Source organism: Dendroctonus ponderosae, unplaced genomic scaffold (assembly GCF_020466585.1).
Source record: "Dendroctonus ponderosae isolate FM_Combo_2020 unplaced genomic scaffold, Dpon_F_20191213v2 Dpon_F_20191213_4, whole genome shotgun sequence".
Classification (NCBI taxonomy): domain Eukaryota; kingdom Metazoa; phylum Arthropoda; class Insecta; order Coleoptera; family Curculionidae; genus Dendroctonus; species Dendroctonus ponderosae.
In genome coordinates, this window is record NW_026018611.1 from 3,911,576 (window position 1) to 3,926,281 (window position 14,706).

Consider the following 14,706-nt stretch of genomic DNA (forward strand, 5'->3'; position numbering starts at 1 on the left):
TGTCGGATATTTCACCGGGCGATTTCTCAGCAATTTCTAAGACAAATATTCGCTAAGGTTCTACAGGGTCGGCAAAGCCTTACTTATCAAGCTACAGCTCAAATTTCGTTTGTTCTAAACACGTAAGGGCGCTACCTACATCTACATGTCTTTTTCTCTTTTTAAGCGCCATCACTTTTTCATACACGGTTGTATTATATTTTTTAGCTAGAAAATGAATGCCTAATTTTAATCTAATTTTAATGTATAAAAGGTATTCGCATCAAAAATTGCTAGAACAACCGTTTTCGAAATTTTTTTAAAATAATCATCGTCTTGAATGCATAGTGGTTTTGTCCGAAGATCGATATGATATCAAAAATTCCTTAGAAAAATAAAAAATTATTCTTGATCAAAAGTTAATTTTCCAACACCCTCTAAAATCTCGGAAACTTATTGAGAATGCACTATACTTATACTATACACCATGTATAGTCTGTTGATTTTCATAAGGCATACTTTAAACAAAAATATCATTTTTTTGCTGAAATTCATCAACATAAACAATAAATCCGTACACACTTGCCTAGTTTACACCCAAACTCGTAATAGTAATAATTCTCATAATGTACAATCTGTGCCCAACTGTTGTAGTACAATATCCAAAGTGAACACTTTATGCTGCTGGCAATGTACCATATTCACTTAAAATGTATCATTTTGTTTGGCCATGAAGTTTTATATGGCATTTTCCTGCAAATCGGCGGCAGTAAAATAAATAATGCAGGCCTGAAATTATATATAAGCAGTCGTAAAATCAATGGAGAGCTTTTTATTATGGATACAGCCAAACTCATTTTACGTGCTTGTCGTAAAATATTTACTGTGTTTTTAAAATTCGATAAGTGTTGAAATGGAAATGCCGTCAAAAAATCAATTGTTATGTAGCAATGCTCTGATGGAGTTTGATCCCGAAAAAACACCATTCATTTCATTAAAGGTAAATTACCGGCCAATTTTCTGTACGAAATTGCTTGTTAGGTGCGGATTTATAACACTTAACTGCTTGTAATGATGGCTATTACATTTAATAGTCCAGCTAGTGCATGTCTAGGACGAACTAATCCCAGATTTAGTTAACTATTGGAACTGTGTGAACAATGAGAACCTGCTTCGAAGCTAATGAATTTTAAATCAAACATCAACGTTCTGTATCATAAGCCCCAAAGTTACCGGCGTGGGCCGAATTTACCGAGATGAAACTGAATTCATTTCAAGGGTTGTCCCTGGAGTGCTTTAAATATCCGAAAACTTTCTCCTGTTATTCTATTTCTGCGCAATCCAGAATAAATCAATTACAAAAGTCATCTTCCGAAATAGCCATATCTAGAAGCCAATGGGGAACGACGATCTGACTGTAGCTGTTGCGAATTTTTTCCCATCCGGGTTACTCAGATTAATTAATACATTGAGTCGGGCAAAAAGTGTTAAATTCGGAAACAAGCCGCCCATTCAAGTTCAAAGCATTAATCTTTACCCTAATGTTTCGGGTTTTTTTTTGGGGGAGGAAATGAAAATCAAATCGACGCACGAACTGCCTATTATTACATCGTTTGTTTTTGTGGCGACGGAAAAACGATTTTACTAAATGATTTTCTTTCGGCTTTATCGGGAGTACAAAACAAGAACCCATTTAGTCTGGATGATAATTAGAGAATAGTATTTATAAGCTTTCTCTATAGCCAAAAGTAAAAAACCCGAAAAAGCAACAAAAAAACGTGGCAGATTATCGTCAAATGAACCTCATCACCCAGATGAGTGGGGATTTACATTTTTGTCTACATAAATTGAAGTTTCTCCTTTCGGCTTCAGAAACGCTTTTGAAACGCGCGAGCGAATCACTCTGAGGGAGAGTTATTTAGAGTTTATAAAAGAAACTAATTCAACTACTAAAGAAAACTAAATATTCAAGAATATCTACTGGAAACAAACGTCGCAATAAAAAGGGAAAATATCAAGGCAGATAATATTGAAATACAAAGAGCAGTAAGGGCTGCATCCTTTAATTCTTGCTGTTAGAAGGAATCATTTTGGAACAGAAGTGAATAAAGTGCCAGTAACTCCAATCAATCAAACACAAATGAGAACCTACAGTTCCAAAAACAAATTTTCGATTTTTAGTCTACAATCCCATCATAGCACATTAGAATTGCTTGCCTTCACAAATACAATTAATAAAACCTTTAGTAGCTCAAGCCAGCCAGCTAATATTCACTGTTAAAGCATATAAAGCTGGACTTGCACTGGAAGATAGTCTAAATCGGTTTCCATTTAAAAACTCGATAGTTCTCGATTAAAACTAACGTGAAATAATTTACCCCACTGTTTTCCACTTCGACTTTCCAGCCATTAAACAACTTTATAATAAAATTTTACATAAAAGCAAAGTTTAATGTCGGTTCGATTCAGTTAGGGGAGTCGACCTTTTTAAAACGTCTCAATTAGTGCCCATTAAAAAGTTCTACTTTATTTAAGTGGATTACTTTTTTCTTTGAATAAACACATTCACTTTGTTGGCCCCATAACTACGCAAGTTTAATAGTTTATCTTCACTGGCAGCTTTCCAGCGTTTAATTAATTTAAACTGAAAAATTGACCAAGAACAACATTCCTCCAGCAAAAAGCAATAAAATTGCAACAATCTAGCAAAACCGATAAAAACAGCGTTGAAGCTAAACAGGAGCGGCATTAATTGGAGCGCCATCAAGCCTTGAAGCAATTTGAAAATTATTGCCCCTTTTATTTACTTCAACATTAACAATTAAACGGACACGAAAACCTAAATGAATCAAATGCAACAAAGAAGCGAAAACTAATTAAGTGTGATAGTCCGGTGCAACCTTTAATGCTAAATGAAAAGATTACCAAGTAAAATCCTTATAAAAGAGTTTCAATTAAAATTATCGGGGATTTTTTCTGCTTTCGCTGGAAAAATGGAATTATTGCACACTTTGGAATCACATTGAGGTAGTCGGGGTACACCTAATGCAAAAGTTATGTAAAACTGCTGATTGCGAAACGGGGAAAAGTATTGCAGAACATGAAAAGTTTCATAGGCAATTTTCTTGGAAAGCCTACAAACGCCGAAACCACTAAACCTCCTTAAAACCCATCAAGTGAATTAAGGCGGACATATTATATTTAAGCGGCAATAATCGACACTCCACAAAGGCTTCTCCCACGACATGTTTCCGTTTAACCTCGACAACAAAACTTGAAGACAATGTCGGGCGTGATTTAAGTAAGTAAAGCTTCTAATAGGATTAAAAATGCTTATTCACCGACGAAGTTGACCCGACTTAGAAATGATAATTGAATTTGCACTTAAGAACTTTGCTGGATGCGGGGTTTCCTCCTTTTAATAATGCGCCAGCTTTATTTGTCACAGCCTGGGCCATTGTTATGCGGAAATTCGAATTAGCGGGGAAAGAAAAGTGATAAATATATTGTGTAGCATTTAAAGGTTTAACATGACTTTCTTTTAAATATTTCAATATCAAGCCACAGGCAGAGGGTCTAATAAAGACGTGGAGGAATTTAAATGGGCGTCAACATTGAAGGCAAAAATTCTTTAGATTAATCAACCAACATATCCAACACTGGCTAATTTTTCTTTCCAACTGTTAACACAGATGGAAATTTGCTTTAGTGGTTAAGGCGCATTTCATGGACGGATGATGCCAACTTCTCTCCCGGAGGTAAAGTTAATGCACAAAACCATCGAATCTGGTCTTGGTAAAAAGTGAAAAATCATTCGGTGCAGTTTCATTTTTTTTCGATTGGTTTTATTATAATTTTTCGATTTAAGACAGCATTAAAATGTGGCATCTGCAACTCTTCTGTGGTAACAGAGGAGGGAAGTTTACAGTTGGAAGCATTCATTAGGAAACAAGTCAATTTTTTCATGCAGAGTTGGGCATTTACCAGTTAAGAAGCTGAAGAAGAAACTCATCACATGACTAAAGAGTTCGGCTTTTAAGTGTTTACCAAGTAGAATTAAACTTCAAGTATATGAAGCGTAGATAAGTTATCTAAGTACCTACACTCTCATTAAGTACATAAGCAGACACTTTCAATCAGTCCCAACCAACGATTTCCATTGAAAACAGCTCAACATGTGGCGGGTTATTGCATGTGTTTTTGCAGTTCTTTCACAATGCTCCGTAAGAAATTAGCTCTAGATTTACCCAATAGGACATAATTTTAGAGCTTAAACAAACCGGTCGTTTTTTGAGGACACAAGAGTTGTAATCGCACTCTGATACTTTCAGGCCGACAATCTTATAGTAGAACTGCCGAATGGAAAAGTTCAGGGAGCTTCTTATACCAGTCCAAATGGCCATAATTTCTATGCCTGGAGGCACATTCCCTACGCCACGCCTCCTTTAGGCGAGTTGCGATTTCTGGTAGGCAAATTTCTTTGTAAACACAAGGAAATAAACATTTGCTTGTGGAACAGCCCCCAGTGGCGCCGGATGCTTGGGCGGGTGTTCTGGATGGTACCAAGGACTCTCCAGCCTGTTTCTTTGTCGGATCTTTTGCTGGTGATCCAGAACCAGCCTACGGTTACAGCGAAGATTGTTTGTACATCAACGTTTACTCTTCATCACCAGAGCCGGATGTACGAAGACATTTTCCGTTCTGTCGAACCAATTCAACAAATCACTTATTGCAGGAACTGTGTCCGGTGATGTTTTGGATATACGGTGGAGGATTCTATGCTGGATCCGCAGATTTTGTCTTTTACGATCCTACACCACTTTTGGAGGACGATGTAATAGTGGTAACGTTCAATTATCGACTAAGTAAGCAAGACCTCACTGTTTGTCATTCTTCTTCCCTGACTTGTCTGGCCTACCACTTTTTCTTCTTTGAACACTAAGGTTTCATTTTTATATGCTTTGCATTATAATCCCGGCAGCTTATATCAATTTCCTCTCGAAACGTGAGCAGATATTGTCGATGTTTCGACAATTTTTGCCATATAATGCATACAATAAAAATTGCCAAGCTATGACTAAACTCTAGCCATCCTCAAATTTCCATTTCTTCGCTAATCTGTATTTTTGAAGATATTTTTGGCTTCCTCTCGACCGAAGATGAAACCCTGCCCGGTAATGCTGCCCTGAAAGATCAGCTTTTGGCTTTGAAATGGACCAGAGAAAATATTGCCTTCTTTGGGGGAAATCCTCTGGATATAACGATTTTTGGAGAAAGTGCTGGTGCCACTTCGGTAGGGTACCATCTGGTCAGCGAACAGTCCAGAAGTGGGGTCAAAGATTTTTTTTAATTTTGAGTTTCCACTGATCTTGAACAACTTCAGATTTATTTACCGGCGCAATAATGGAGAGCGGAAGCGCATTATTAGACGTGCTCCAAACAGATGGGAGAAGCAATGCTTTATCTATAGCCACCCAGATCGATCCATCGATTACTTCTGCAAGCAGTTCGCGGGAAATTTTGAAAGTCCTCCAAGAAGTAGACGCGGAGTTATTAGTGGATATTTCGAAGACAGCGCAGTCCAATTACCATACTTTGGTAAGCAAGGGAAAATTCTTACTTTCTGGACTTCACTGGATTTTTAATTGGCTTCAGTTCAAACCCATCCTGGAGTATGAGCATGCAGACTCCTTCCTCTGCAAGCCATTATACGAGGAGTTAGCTGCAGGCAATTTCACTCAAGTTCCCACAATAATTGGAACCAACTCCGAAGAGCAGCTGAAAGTCTATTCAAGTTGTACCAACCTCAGCTAGTCGAGAACATTTTTTTGAAATTATCCCTTACAGCTTTGGCTGATCTTCAAAAGGCTGCAGAAACATACGACTTAAACTACACCCTGCTACTACCGAATATCGATTTTAAAAATAGCGTCGATCCTGATGAGGCAGCTTTGCAAATTAAGCAACAGTATGCGGGGGATGGAAGCTTTGAGGAAGACGTCGGTGCTCTTGTCAGGGTGTGCAACAGCTCTCTGATTTCAAGGAAAATGCTTTAGTTCGGTATTTTTCAGTTTTTGAGTGACAATAAATTGGTGAGAGGAATAATTAAAGAAGCAGTACTACAGTCTCAGTTTAGCCCAGTGTATTTTTACCAATTTTCGTTCTGGGGCACTGCAAGCAAAGAGAATCTTGAAATCCCCGGTGAGTTGGGTGTATTTTAGTGTTAACCACTTCGATATTTTTTCTATCGTTCTGCAGGATGCGGCCGAGTGGCTCATGGCGATGAGCTGTCCTATCTGTTCAACGTTTCCATTAAAACCATCGAAACTGAGGCTGATTTTTTAACTCGAAGAAGATTGGTGAAACTATGGACCAATTTTGCCAAAACCAAGTGAGTGCAAAAGACGACAAAACCTCCAAGGGAAGAACTAATTCATTGTTTTTATAGAAATCCTACTCCCAGTGATGATAGTGCTGAGCTCCTCCAGCATGCCCTATGGGAACCTTTGGACGCGGAAGATTTGCAATATTTGGACATTGGGGCAGATTTAGTGACGAAATCCAACAGAAAAGCCGACGAAACTGCATTTTGGGACTACATATGGAACACCTACACTGACCATCCATATAACCATTTTTAATCTATTGGTTATGTCGGATTGAAAATATATTATTTATTTTTATAATGTCTTTTTTAGTGGATCAAACATCGGCAACTTTAGCGTGTATCAATTTCCAGCTAACTGGCCATGCACAAAAGCAAAATGTATTACACACACTATATTATTATAAAGTCGCCTAAAGATCGATAATAACAAATAACCGATACTACTCGACTACTCAATAGCGCGGGTGGTTGCCAAATGTACCAAAATCTCCACGTGAATCGCAGTGTTTCTCTAGCAGGACAAACGGGGAGCAAAGGATTGGGCGGGTGTTCGAAGGAGCTCCTAGAGCTCGATCGTGTGGCCCAGATTAAATAATACTTAATTGAGCGGAAGGCGTAAGCATGCAGGTTATTCTACTGGTCGCCATTACTTGTGTGGTTCGCACTCGCTTGCAGTTCTTGCATAGACCTTAAACTCTTTAAACATGAAGGACACAAGGATGGAGGGTAACAAAAAATATTCCATCCACAGAGAGTTTTCAAAAATGCATCCTCTAAGTTTGGATTACAGATTATGAAAAAGCCTCTTATCACACAACCGTTGAAAAATCTGATAAATGAAATTCAACCAACATTTTGTAAACCGGTTGTAAGACGCGATCTGGAGCATCTAAAAAACACCAACTTTCTCAAAATACCTCGAATGATAAAAGTGTCACTTGCATCGCAAGGAAACCGAAAATGATAAGCTCAAGGACCGCATTGGACAAACCATCTTACATCGTTCAGTTCCGAATAAAACGAAAATAATCAGCAATTTTGAGTGTTTTTTAAGCAGTAGCTCTGATCAATGAAAATCCGTCAACCGATTCATCTCGTTTTTGAGTGTTTACCAGAAGTATCACCAAGCATGAGTGCCAGATAAGCTATCTAAAAAATGTTTGCCATAATACTTATAATGAATAGAGACTGAAAGCGGGTGGTACACTTTTGGTGTCTCAAAATGTGGAAAGTTTGTGCATGGGTTTTAGTGGCAGCTGTTGCACAGTGTTCAGTAAGAAATTATTTCAAATTTTGAGAGTACAAACACATTTAAACCCTATAAGAATTTGAACAGGGGAAATAAACTTAAAAGCACTTTTGCTGGCTTTCCAAACCTACGATAGTACTCTTCCTTGTTACGCTGGAAATTTTCCAGAAGAAAAAAATAATATTTAGAGTGCATGCAAGATTGAAGTAGCGAATTCTCTAGTTTATTTGAAAATAGGCACAATTTTACATTTTAAATGGGCCCTGATGCAATGAAGGTTGACGCATCCATCCCATTAAAGACATTAATTATTTAACACTATAAAATATGGATAACTTGGCCGAATATTATCATCAAATAGCCTTATTTTCATGATTTTCTATCCGCTACCGATATAAATTATTTCTGGCATATTACGTATTGACTATTATTGCATAATTATTGCCACTATCTCAAGATGTTTTCAAATCGTCTTGATCATAAGCACGCGCTTTAGTCTGACGCAAGGAATGATGCAAGAAGAAGCTAGTAGACACTCAAACTAAATAACTGAAAATTCCCTACTGTTGAGGGCCACTAACAGGAGACTTGAATTTTTAGGCCCAGGATCTTATAGTGGAGACACAGAATGGGAAAGTCCAAGGAACAGAGTATTCCAGTGGCAATGGCATCGATAAATTCTACACCTGGAGGCACATTCCGTACGCGAAACCACCTCTGCGCCAACTGAGATTTTTGGTAAACTAGTTTTAAACTAAAAAAAAGTTTAACAATCGTAATTCGCTCTCAAGAATCGTCCTAATTCAACCATTGTTTAAGCGACAAAAACACATTAATTTTAATGAATCATCGCTGAAGTAAAACAGCGCTAAAACTGCAAACAATTAAGCAAAAAAATCGTTTTTCATGACAGGCTCCCGAAAAACCAGAGCCTTGGACGGATGTGCTGGATGGAACCAAAGATGCGCCAGCGTGCACGTTTGTAGGCTCTTTTCCAGGCGATCCAGAACCCGCCAACGGTCAAAGCGAAGACTGTTTGTACATAAACGTCTACTCTTCTTCACCAATCCCGAATGGTGTAAGTAAATGTGAATTTGGAGCTTTTGAAACCAGATATTTTCTTTCACTATTTATCTACCAAAAAAATTAGAATAAATTGCTCAAAATGCTAGTTGAAACTGTTTAGTTCGTTATCGGTGCATGCGAAATAATCAAATGTATTTTAACTGGATTATCTACATACATATTCGCTTATAGCAGGCGCATTCTATTATTAATATCCAACAAATATGCAGCTTGGATTTAATGCATTCTTGTTCAGTTTGCCAAAGTTTGAAATATTTTATGTCCCAAAATCATCCAATCTATTTGAGTGGTGGCTATTTAAACAGGCAAAGCAGACCGTAGAGAATTGACGATCTATGAATCACTTACAAATGTAAATTTGAAATGTCGATGAAGTTTGGTCAGATTTTCCATTTTTGATCACTCAGTCCATTTGGAATTGAGTTGAAAATATTTAATTGTGCCTTATGAGTATTGTTCCAACATTAAAAAGAAACAATTGCGAAGATATTTGCTTCAGTTAATTTTCAACCATTTGCTTCAAATGTTCTCACTTGCAAAAATTCCTTTCAACTGTTGAACAATTCTCATGGGCACAATTAAATTTCTTGAACTCAACTCCAAATGTGCTTCTCTTCCCTATTTAAATAATGATAGACCTGATCTGTAACTAGTTTTTTGGCTTAGGAGCTTCGCCCAGTAATGTTCTGGATTTACGGTGGCGGATTCTTCGCTGGCGCTGGGGATTTTTCCTTTTACGATCCTACACCACTTTTGGAGGACGATGTAGTCGTGGTCACTTTCAATTACAGGCTAAGTGAGTAGTCGATCATCGAGAAAAAATTATAAACCCGTTAATTTAACATTTCCCTGATTGTGTAAGACGTGTTTGGCTTCCTATCAACTGAAGACGAAGTTGCCCCGGGAAATGCGGCATTAAAAGACCAACTGATGGCTTTGAAATGGACTAGAGAAAATATCGCTTTCTTCGGCGGTAACCCTCTGGATATAACCATTTTTGGAGAAAGTGCCGGCGCCATGTCGGTGGGATATCACTTAGTTAGCGAACAATCCAGAAGTAAGCAGAAAAACGCACCAAACCCAGTCTTTAATGGATTGATTTTAGACTTATTTACCGGTGCCATTTTGGAGAGTGGAGGCGCATTGATGGACTATTTCCAAAGCGATGCTAGAAACAATGCCTTAGCTGTTGCCCGCCAGATAGATCCTTCATTAACTGCAGAAAGTCGTTCGCTAGAGATCTTGAGAATACTGCAAGCCACAGATGTTGAGCTATTAATCAGCATTTCCGAAGAAACACAATCAAACTACAACACCTTGGTGAGTTCAAGAACTTGTCAAAAAGCGTCAAGTAAGAATGGTTTCAATTCAGTTCAAACCAGTGCTGGAATATGAGCATGAAGCCGCCTTCCTCAGCAGATCAATGTATGAAGAGTTGGCAGCAGGAAATTTCACTCAAGTTCCCGTAATAGTGGGCACGAATTCTGAAGAAGAGCTGATTTCATTTTCAAGTAAAGTGCACTTTAAGAAGACTTGAAAAGTGGCACTTAATCAACCTCTTGCAGCTCTGGAAGCTGCTGAAGAGACTGCGGAAACCTACGATGCCAACCTCAAACTATTGCTGCCGAATAGCGACTTTAGAGGAGACGTGGATATTGATGATGTAGCTTTCGAAATTAAACAAGAGTATGCCGGAAACAAGAGCTTTGTCGAAGATGTCAGTGCTCTCATCAGAGTATGTGCCGGTTGTTCCTTAGTTTCAATTTGTCTCAACTAGCAATTTTTTTAGTTTTTGAGCGACAGCACCTTCGTAAGATCTAGCATCAAACACGCAGTACTTCACTCCCAGTTTAGTCCAGTGTATTTTTACCAGTTTTCATTCTTTGGCACCCCCAGCAGGAACAATCTTGAAGTGCCTGGTAAGTAGGACAGAGTCTATGGTTGCAAGCCGATATTACTCAGAATATTCGCAGGATGTGGCCGAGTGGCTCATGCCCAAGAGGTGCCATATCTTTTCAACATTTCCTCTAAAATCATCGAAACTGAGGCTGATTATCTGGCTAGAAGACGATTTGTTAAATTATGGACCAACTTTGCCAAAACCAAGTAAGCGGACTGTTCGAAAAACTCCAACGGAAGGTAATAACGTAATTTTTTCCAGAAATCCCACCCCCAATGATGAATCTGCTGATCTGTTGCAACATGTGACATGGGAGCAGTTTGATAGAGAAAGTTTAAAATATCTGGACTTTGGAGATGATTTGGTGATGAAATCCAATCGCAAAGCTGACGAAACTGCCTTCTGGGACTACATATGGGATTCCTACATCGATCATCCGTATAATCATTTTTAATTTATGGAAATCGGATTGAAAATATATTTTATTGATTACTGTTTTCCAGTTTTTTTTACGGAAAGACCCGAGTACAAGTATGTGTGAAGTGTCAATTGATCAAGCGACAGATTTTTCGGTAGAAATAAGCAAAGTTTGCTGATTATAAAAAATTGATAGATGCGCAAAAAATCTGAAAAATTTGCTAATCATTTCTCGCAGTCTCAAAAACCAGTATCATCTCACAGGGCAAATGCCCTGTAATCTTGTGTCTGCCAAGTGCATTTTTTATTTCATTTGATCTGTCAGATAAGTAATTTTTTAACTATGTGGGGGGTAAAGTTCGAGCCCGGCTAATCTCGACATTAACCCGTTAATCTCGAGTTCTGGTTCGAACGTTAATATTGATTTTACCCACTAAAATCAAGAATAACATGTTACGATGATTAATGTCCCAATATTAGTAACTAACTGATATTCTCGTAAGAAATAAACGAATTGAAAATATATTTTATTGAGTACTTTTTACGAGTTTTATTATTAGTAGAGCAAAACAGGTTTGAACGAATCTATGAATAAAAAACACATGAAATGTCCGATAGAGAAAATAAACTGATCATTTTGGACGAGGAAGCGACATATTTTGAAGCTAAAACTAACGAAATTTGCAAAAGATGCGCAAAAATATCTGCAAAAAATTGCTAATCTTTCCTCTCGGTCTGAAACACCATACTCACTATCTCAAGGCGAATGTCCTGTAATCTTGTGTCTACCAAGTGCACTTTTTATTTGAGTTGATTGGTCAGATAAGTATTTTTTTAAATATAAATATGCATTTATCCGGTACCAACTTTCAAAGTCTCAATATGTGGCCGGTTTTAGCATGTGTTTTGTTTACCCTCCTTTCACAGTGTTCAGTAAGTATATAATTAAAACAAAAATTTTGCGGATCTGGAAAATGAACAAAACAGATATTTTTACGTGTACTCATATTAGAATTGTTTTATAAAAAAAACATTTTCAAACAAAACTGCAACATAAAACGAAAACCATTCATTAGTAATCGAGTTTAAAGAGAAAAGTCAGATGAAAATTAACGTCTTAATATATTTTTAAACTTTCTAAGTTAAGTCTCTTTTTGCGTTAATTTGAAGAAACATTCTAAAAATGGTATTTCTATGTCCAGCATGTTAAACAGCATAATCACCTGAGCAACCTGATGGCGAACTTCTTTACTAGACACTTTAAAGGACATAAATTAACGGCTTTAACTGGAAGCTACAACGGATTTTATTCTTTCAGGCTGAGGATCTCATAGTGACAATAGCGAATGGAAAAGTTCAAGGAACATCGTACACAAGTGCTAATGGAACTAGTTTCTACACTTGGAGGCACATTCCCTACGCTCAACCTCCTGTAGGAGATCTCAGATTTTTGGTAACATGCTTATAATTACTTTAGGTCCTGTTTTAGTACGTCTACACAACAACTCCTAACAATTTATTCTTAGATATCTGTATTGGATGTTCGATTAGATATCGCAAAAAAGTGCAGAAATTGAATTAATTCTTTCTAATTACCTTTAAACGGTTTCTGACATTGTAACCCAAAGACCAGCTCTAGTTCCACCTCATTTAAGCTAAAAGTAACGAAAATATCTGAAATTGTGATACATAAAATAGCCTTTGCGAAACAGGCACCAGAAGCACCAGATAATTGGACGGATATACTGAATGGAACGGAAGATTCGCCCGCCTGTTGGTCAGTTGGAACATTTGCGGGCACTCCAGATCCGACCCATGGACAAAGTGAAGACTGTTTGTACATAAACGTTTACTCTTCATCACCAATGGCTGATGATGTAAGTAAAAATTATTCTGTTGCTTTAGGTCCCACTTTCTTAATAATGTATTTCATTTAAACCAGGTATATTTTCGACATTTTACCATCAATTTATTAACAAATCGTCTGCGACTTGTGATTATTATTGCACCTCTTCAATTCGTTATTGTTCGTAAAATCACTGAATCCACTTGAGTGGTAGTTAGGTGAGTGAAGGGGATCTGGATTTTATCCAGACAATACCTAATGTAAATGTAAAATCATTCATCAAGAGAAAACCAAAAAATTATTGAAAAGTGTTACGGCTGGAAAAACGCAAAGTAACTTGGGAATATAGTTGGAAAACATAAAATTGCAAACTGTTGATAGAAAAATGCCCTGAAAATCGAAATATTGAACTGTGTTTTACATTTATTATTTGAACTGAGGCCCATCAATCAAGACAGAAGAAACGGGAAGCTATTTGCAGCAAATAATGAAAAAATGTGGATCAGAATGATGTCGATTAGCTTTTAAAACCTGAAAGTTTCTGTTGAAGACACTAAAACTATTTAGTATACATACAAAGTAAACTGAATTAAAATAATCTTCTCCTCAGTGTTGATGACACACTTTTTTATTACTGGTAATACCGGCAACTTTTAAAAATCAGTATTTCAATCACAGACTCTTCGTCCGGTCATGTTTTGGATTTACGGTGGAGGATTTTTTGCTGGGAATTCAGACTTTGATTATTATGATCCTACACCGTTTTTGGAGGAGGACGTGATAGTGGTCACATTCAATTACAGGCTAAGTAGGACAAATGCAAAATTCCATCAAGCAAAGATAAAAATGATGAATAATTCTTATAGATGTTTTTGGGTTTCTTTCAACGGAAGACCAAATAGTACCGGGAAATGCAGCTCTAAAGGACCAACTGATGGCTTTGAAATGGACCAAGACCAATATCGCCTTTTTTGGCGGTAATCCTCAGAATATAACAATTTTTGGGCAAAGTGCCGGCGCCATGTCGGTCGGATATCATCTGGTTAGTCTAAAGTCCAGAGGTAAGAAACCAGACGAGTTTAATTGATCGAATTATTTAATTGCGGATTTATTGCAGATTTATTTAGCGGTGCCATATTGGAAAGCGGAAGCGCCTTACGAGACTATTTCCAAAGCAATGCTAATAAGAATGCTTTGGCTGTTGCCAGTCAGATAAATTCCTCAATATCTACCACCAGCAGTTCGCAGAACATTTTGAGCATTCTACAAGCTGTAGATGCTGAGAAATTAGTAACTATTGCTAAAGAAATACAATCAAAGGAAATCTTGGTAAGTTGCTAGCAATAAACAACCTTCGAGAAAACACAGCTTTAATTCGCTGTAGTTCAAGCCAGTCATCGAATATTGGTATTAAAGACTTCCTGTGCTTCCTGTGCAAACCCATGTACGAAGAAATAGCAGCAGGCAAATTCACTCAAATTCCCATCAATATTTGGGCATGCAACTTGTTTTTTTAGGATGTGGCACAGTATCGCACGCTGAAGAAGTGCCGTATCTTTTCAACGTTTCAACCAGCCCGATTCATACTGAGGCTGATTACTTAACTCGAAAGAGGCTTGTGAAGTTATGGACAAATTTTGCGAAAACCCAGTGAGTAAAATTAATCCCAAAACTTCCATTTGGGAAAACTTAATTTCCTTATAGAAATCCTACTCCCAATGATAACACTGCAGATCTCTTACGACAAATCACATGGGACCAGTTTGATGCAGAAGAGTTGAACTATCTGGCTATTGGAGATGATTTAGTGATGAAATCSCATAGAAAGGCCAAAGAAACTG

At 37.5% G+C, this 14,706-nt stretch overlaps 3 protein-coding genes across 3 annotated transcripts in view; 2 read left to right on the top strand and 1 right to left on the bottom strand.

The window, feature by feature from the left end:
- The window catches only part of LOC109546859 (lachesin), a 168,579-nt gene that overhangs the window by 95,790 nt on the left and 58,083 nt on the right, over positions 1-14,706 (bottom strand). The window lies entirely within an intron of this gene.
- Positions 4,107-11,097, top strand: LOC109543990. Its single transcript, XM_048665734.1, has 22 exons — positions 4,107-4,202; positions 4,311-4,445; positions 4,499-4,660; positions 4,715-4,844; positions 5,112-5,306; positions 5,363-5,577; positions 5,635-5,773; positions 5,827-5,996; positions 6,051-6,180; positions 6,238-6,370; positions 6,428-6,530; positions 7,560-7,640; positions 8,217-8,354; positions 8,530-8,694; positions 9,369-9,498; positions 9,565-9,759; positions 9,808-10,022; positions 10,075-10,213; positions 10,268-10,437; positions 10,492-10,621; positions 10,676-10,808; positions 10,864-11,097. Exons 1-22 carry the CDS (start codon positions 4,155-4,157, stop codon positions 11,054-11,056), a joined length of 3,249 nt encoding a protein of 1,082 aa, XP_048521691.1. The 5' UTR covers positions 4,107-4,154; the 3' UTR covers positions 11,057-11,097.
- LOC109544075 (juvenile hormone esterase-like) lies at positions 11,861-14,637 on the top strand. Its single transcript, XM_048665722.1, has 8 exons — positions 11,861-11,952; positions 12,338-12,472; positions 12,732-12,896; positions 13,544-13,673; positions 13,732-13,926; positions 13,983-14,194; positions 14,383-14,515; positions 14,570-14,637. The coding sequence occupies exons 1-7, from the start codon at positions 11,866-11,868 to the stop codon at positions 14,467-14,469; spliced, it is 1,011 nt and encodes a 336-aa protein (XP_048521679.1). The 5' UTR covers positions 11,861-11,865; the 3' UTR covers positions 14,470-14,515; positions 14,570-14,637.

Bases quoted from the DNA above. Each gene is read 5' to 3' on its own strand.
- LOC109543990 (XM_048665734.1), top strand. From the start codon at position 4,155: ATGTGGCGGGTTATTGCATGTGTTTTTGCAGTTCTTTCACAATGCTCC. The intron at 6,181-6,237 runs GTGAGTTGGGTG...ATCGTTCTGCAG, and splicing joins AGAGAATCTTGAAATCCCCG to GATGCGGCCGAGTGGCTCAT. The intron at 8,695-9,368 runs GTAAGTAAATGT...TTTTTGGCTTAG, and splicing joins CTTCACCAATCCCGAATGGT to GAGCTTCGCCCAGTAATGTT.
- LOC109544075 (XM_048665722.1), top strand. From the start codon at position 11,866: ATGCATTTATCCGGTACCAACTTTCAAAGTCTCAATATGTGGCCGGTT. The intron at 11,953-12,337 runs GTAAGTATATAA...TTATTCTTTCAG, and splicing joins CCCTCCTTTCACAGTGTTCA to GCTGAGGATCTCATAGTGAC. The intron at 14,195-14,382 runs GTAAGTTGCTAG...TTGTTTTTTTAG, and splicing joins TACAATCAAAGGAAATCTTG to GATGTGGCACAGTATCGCAC.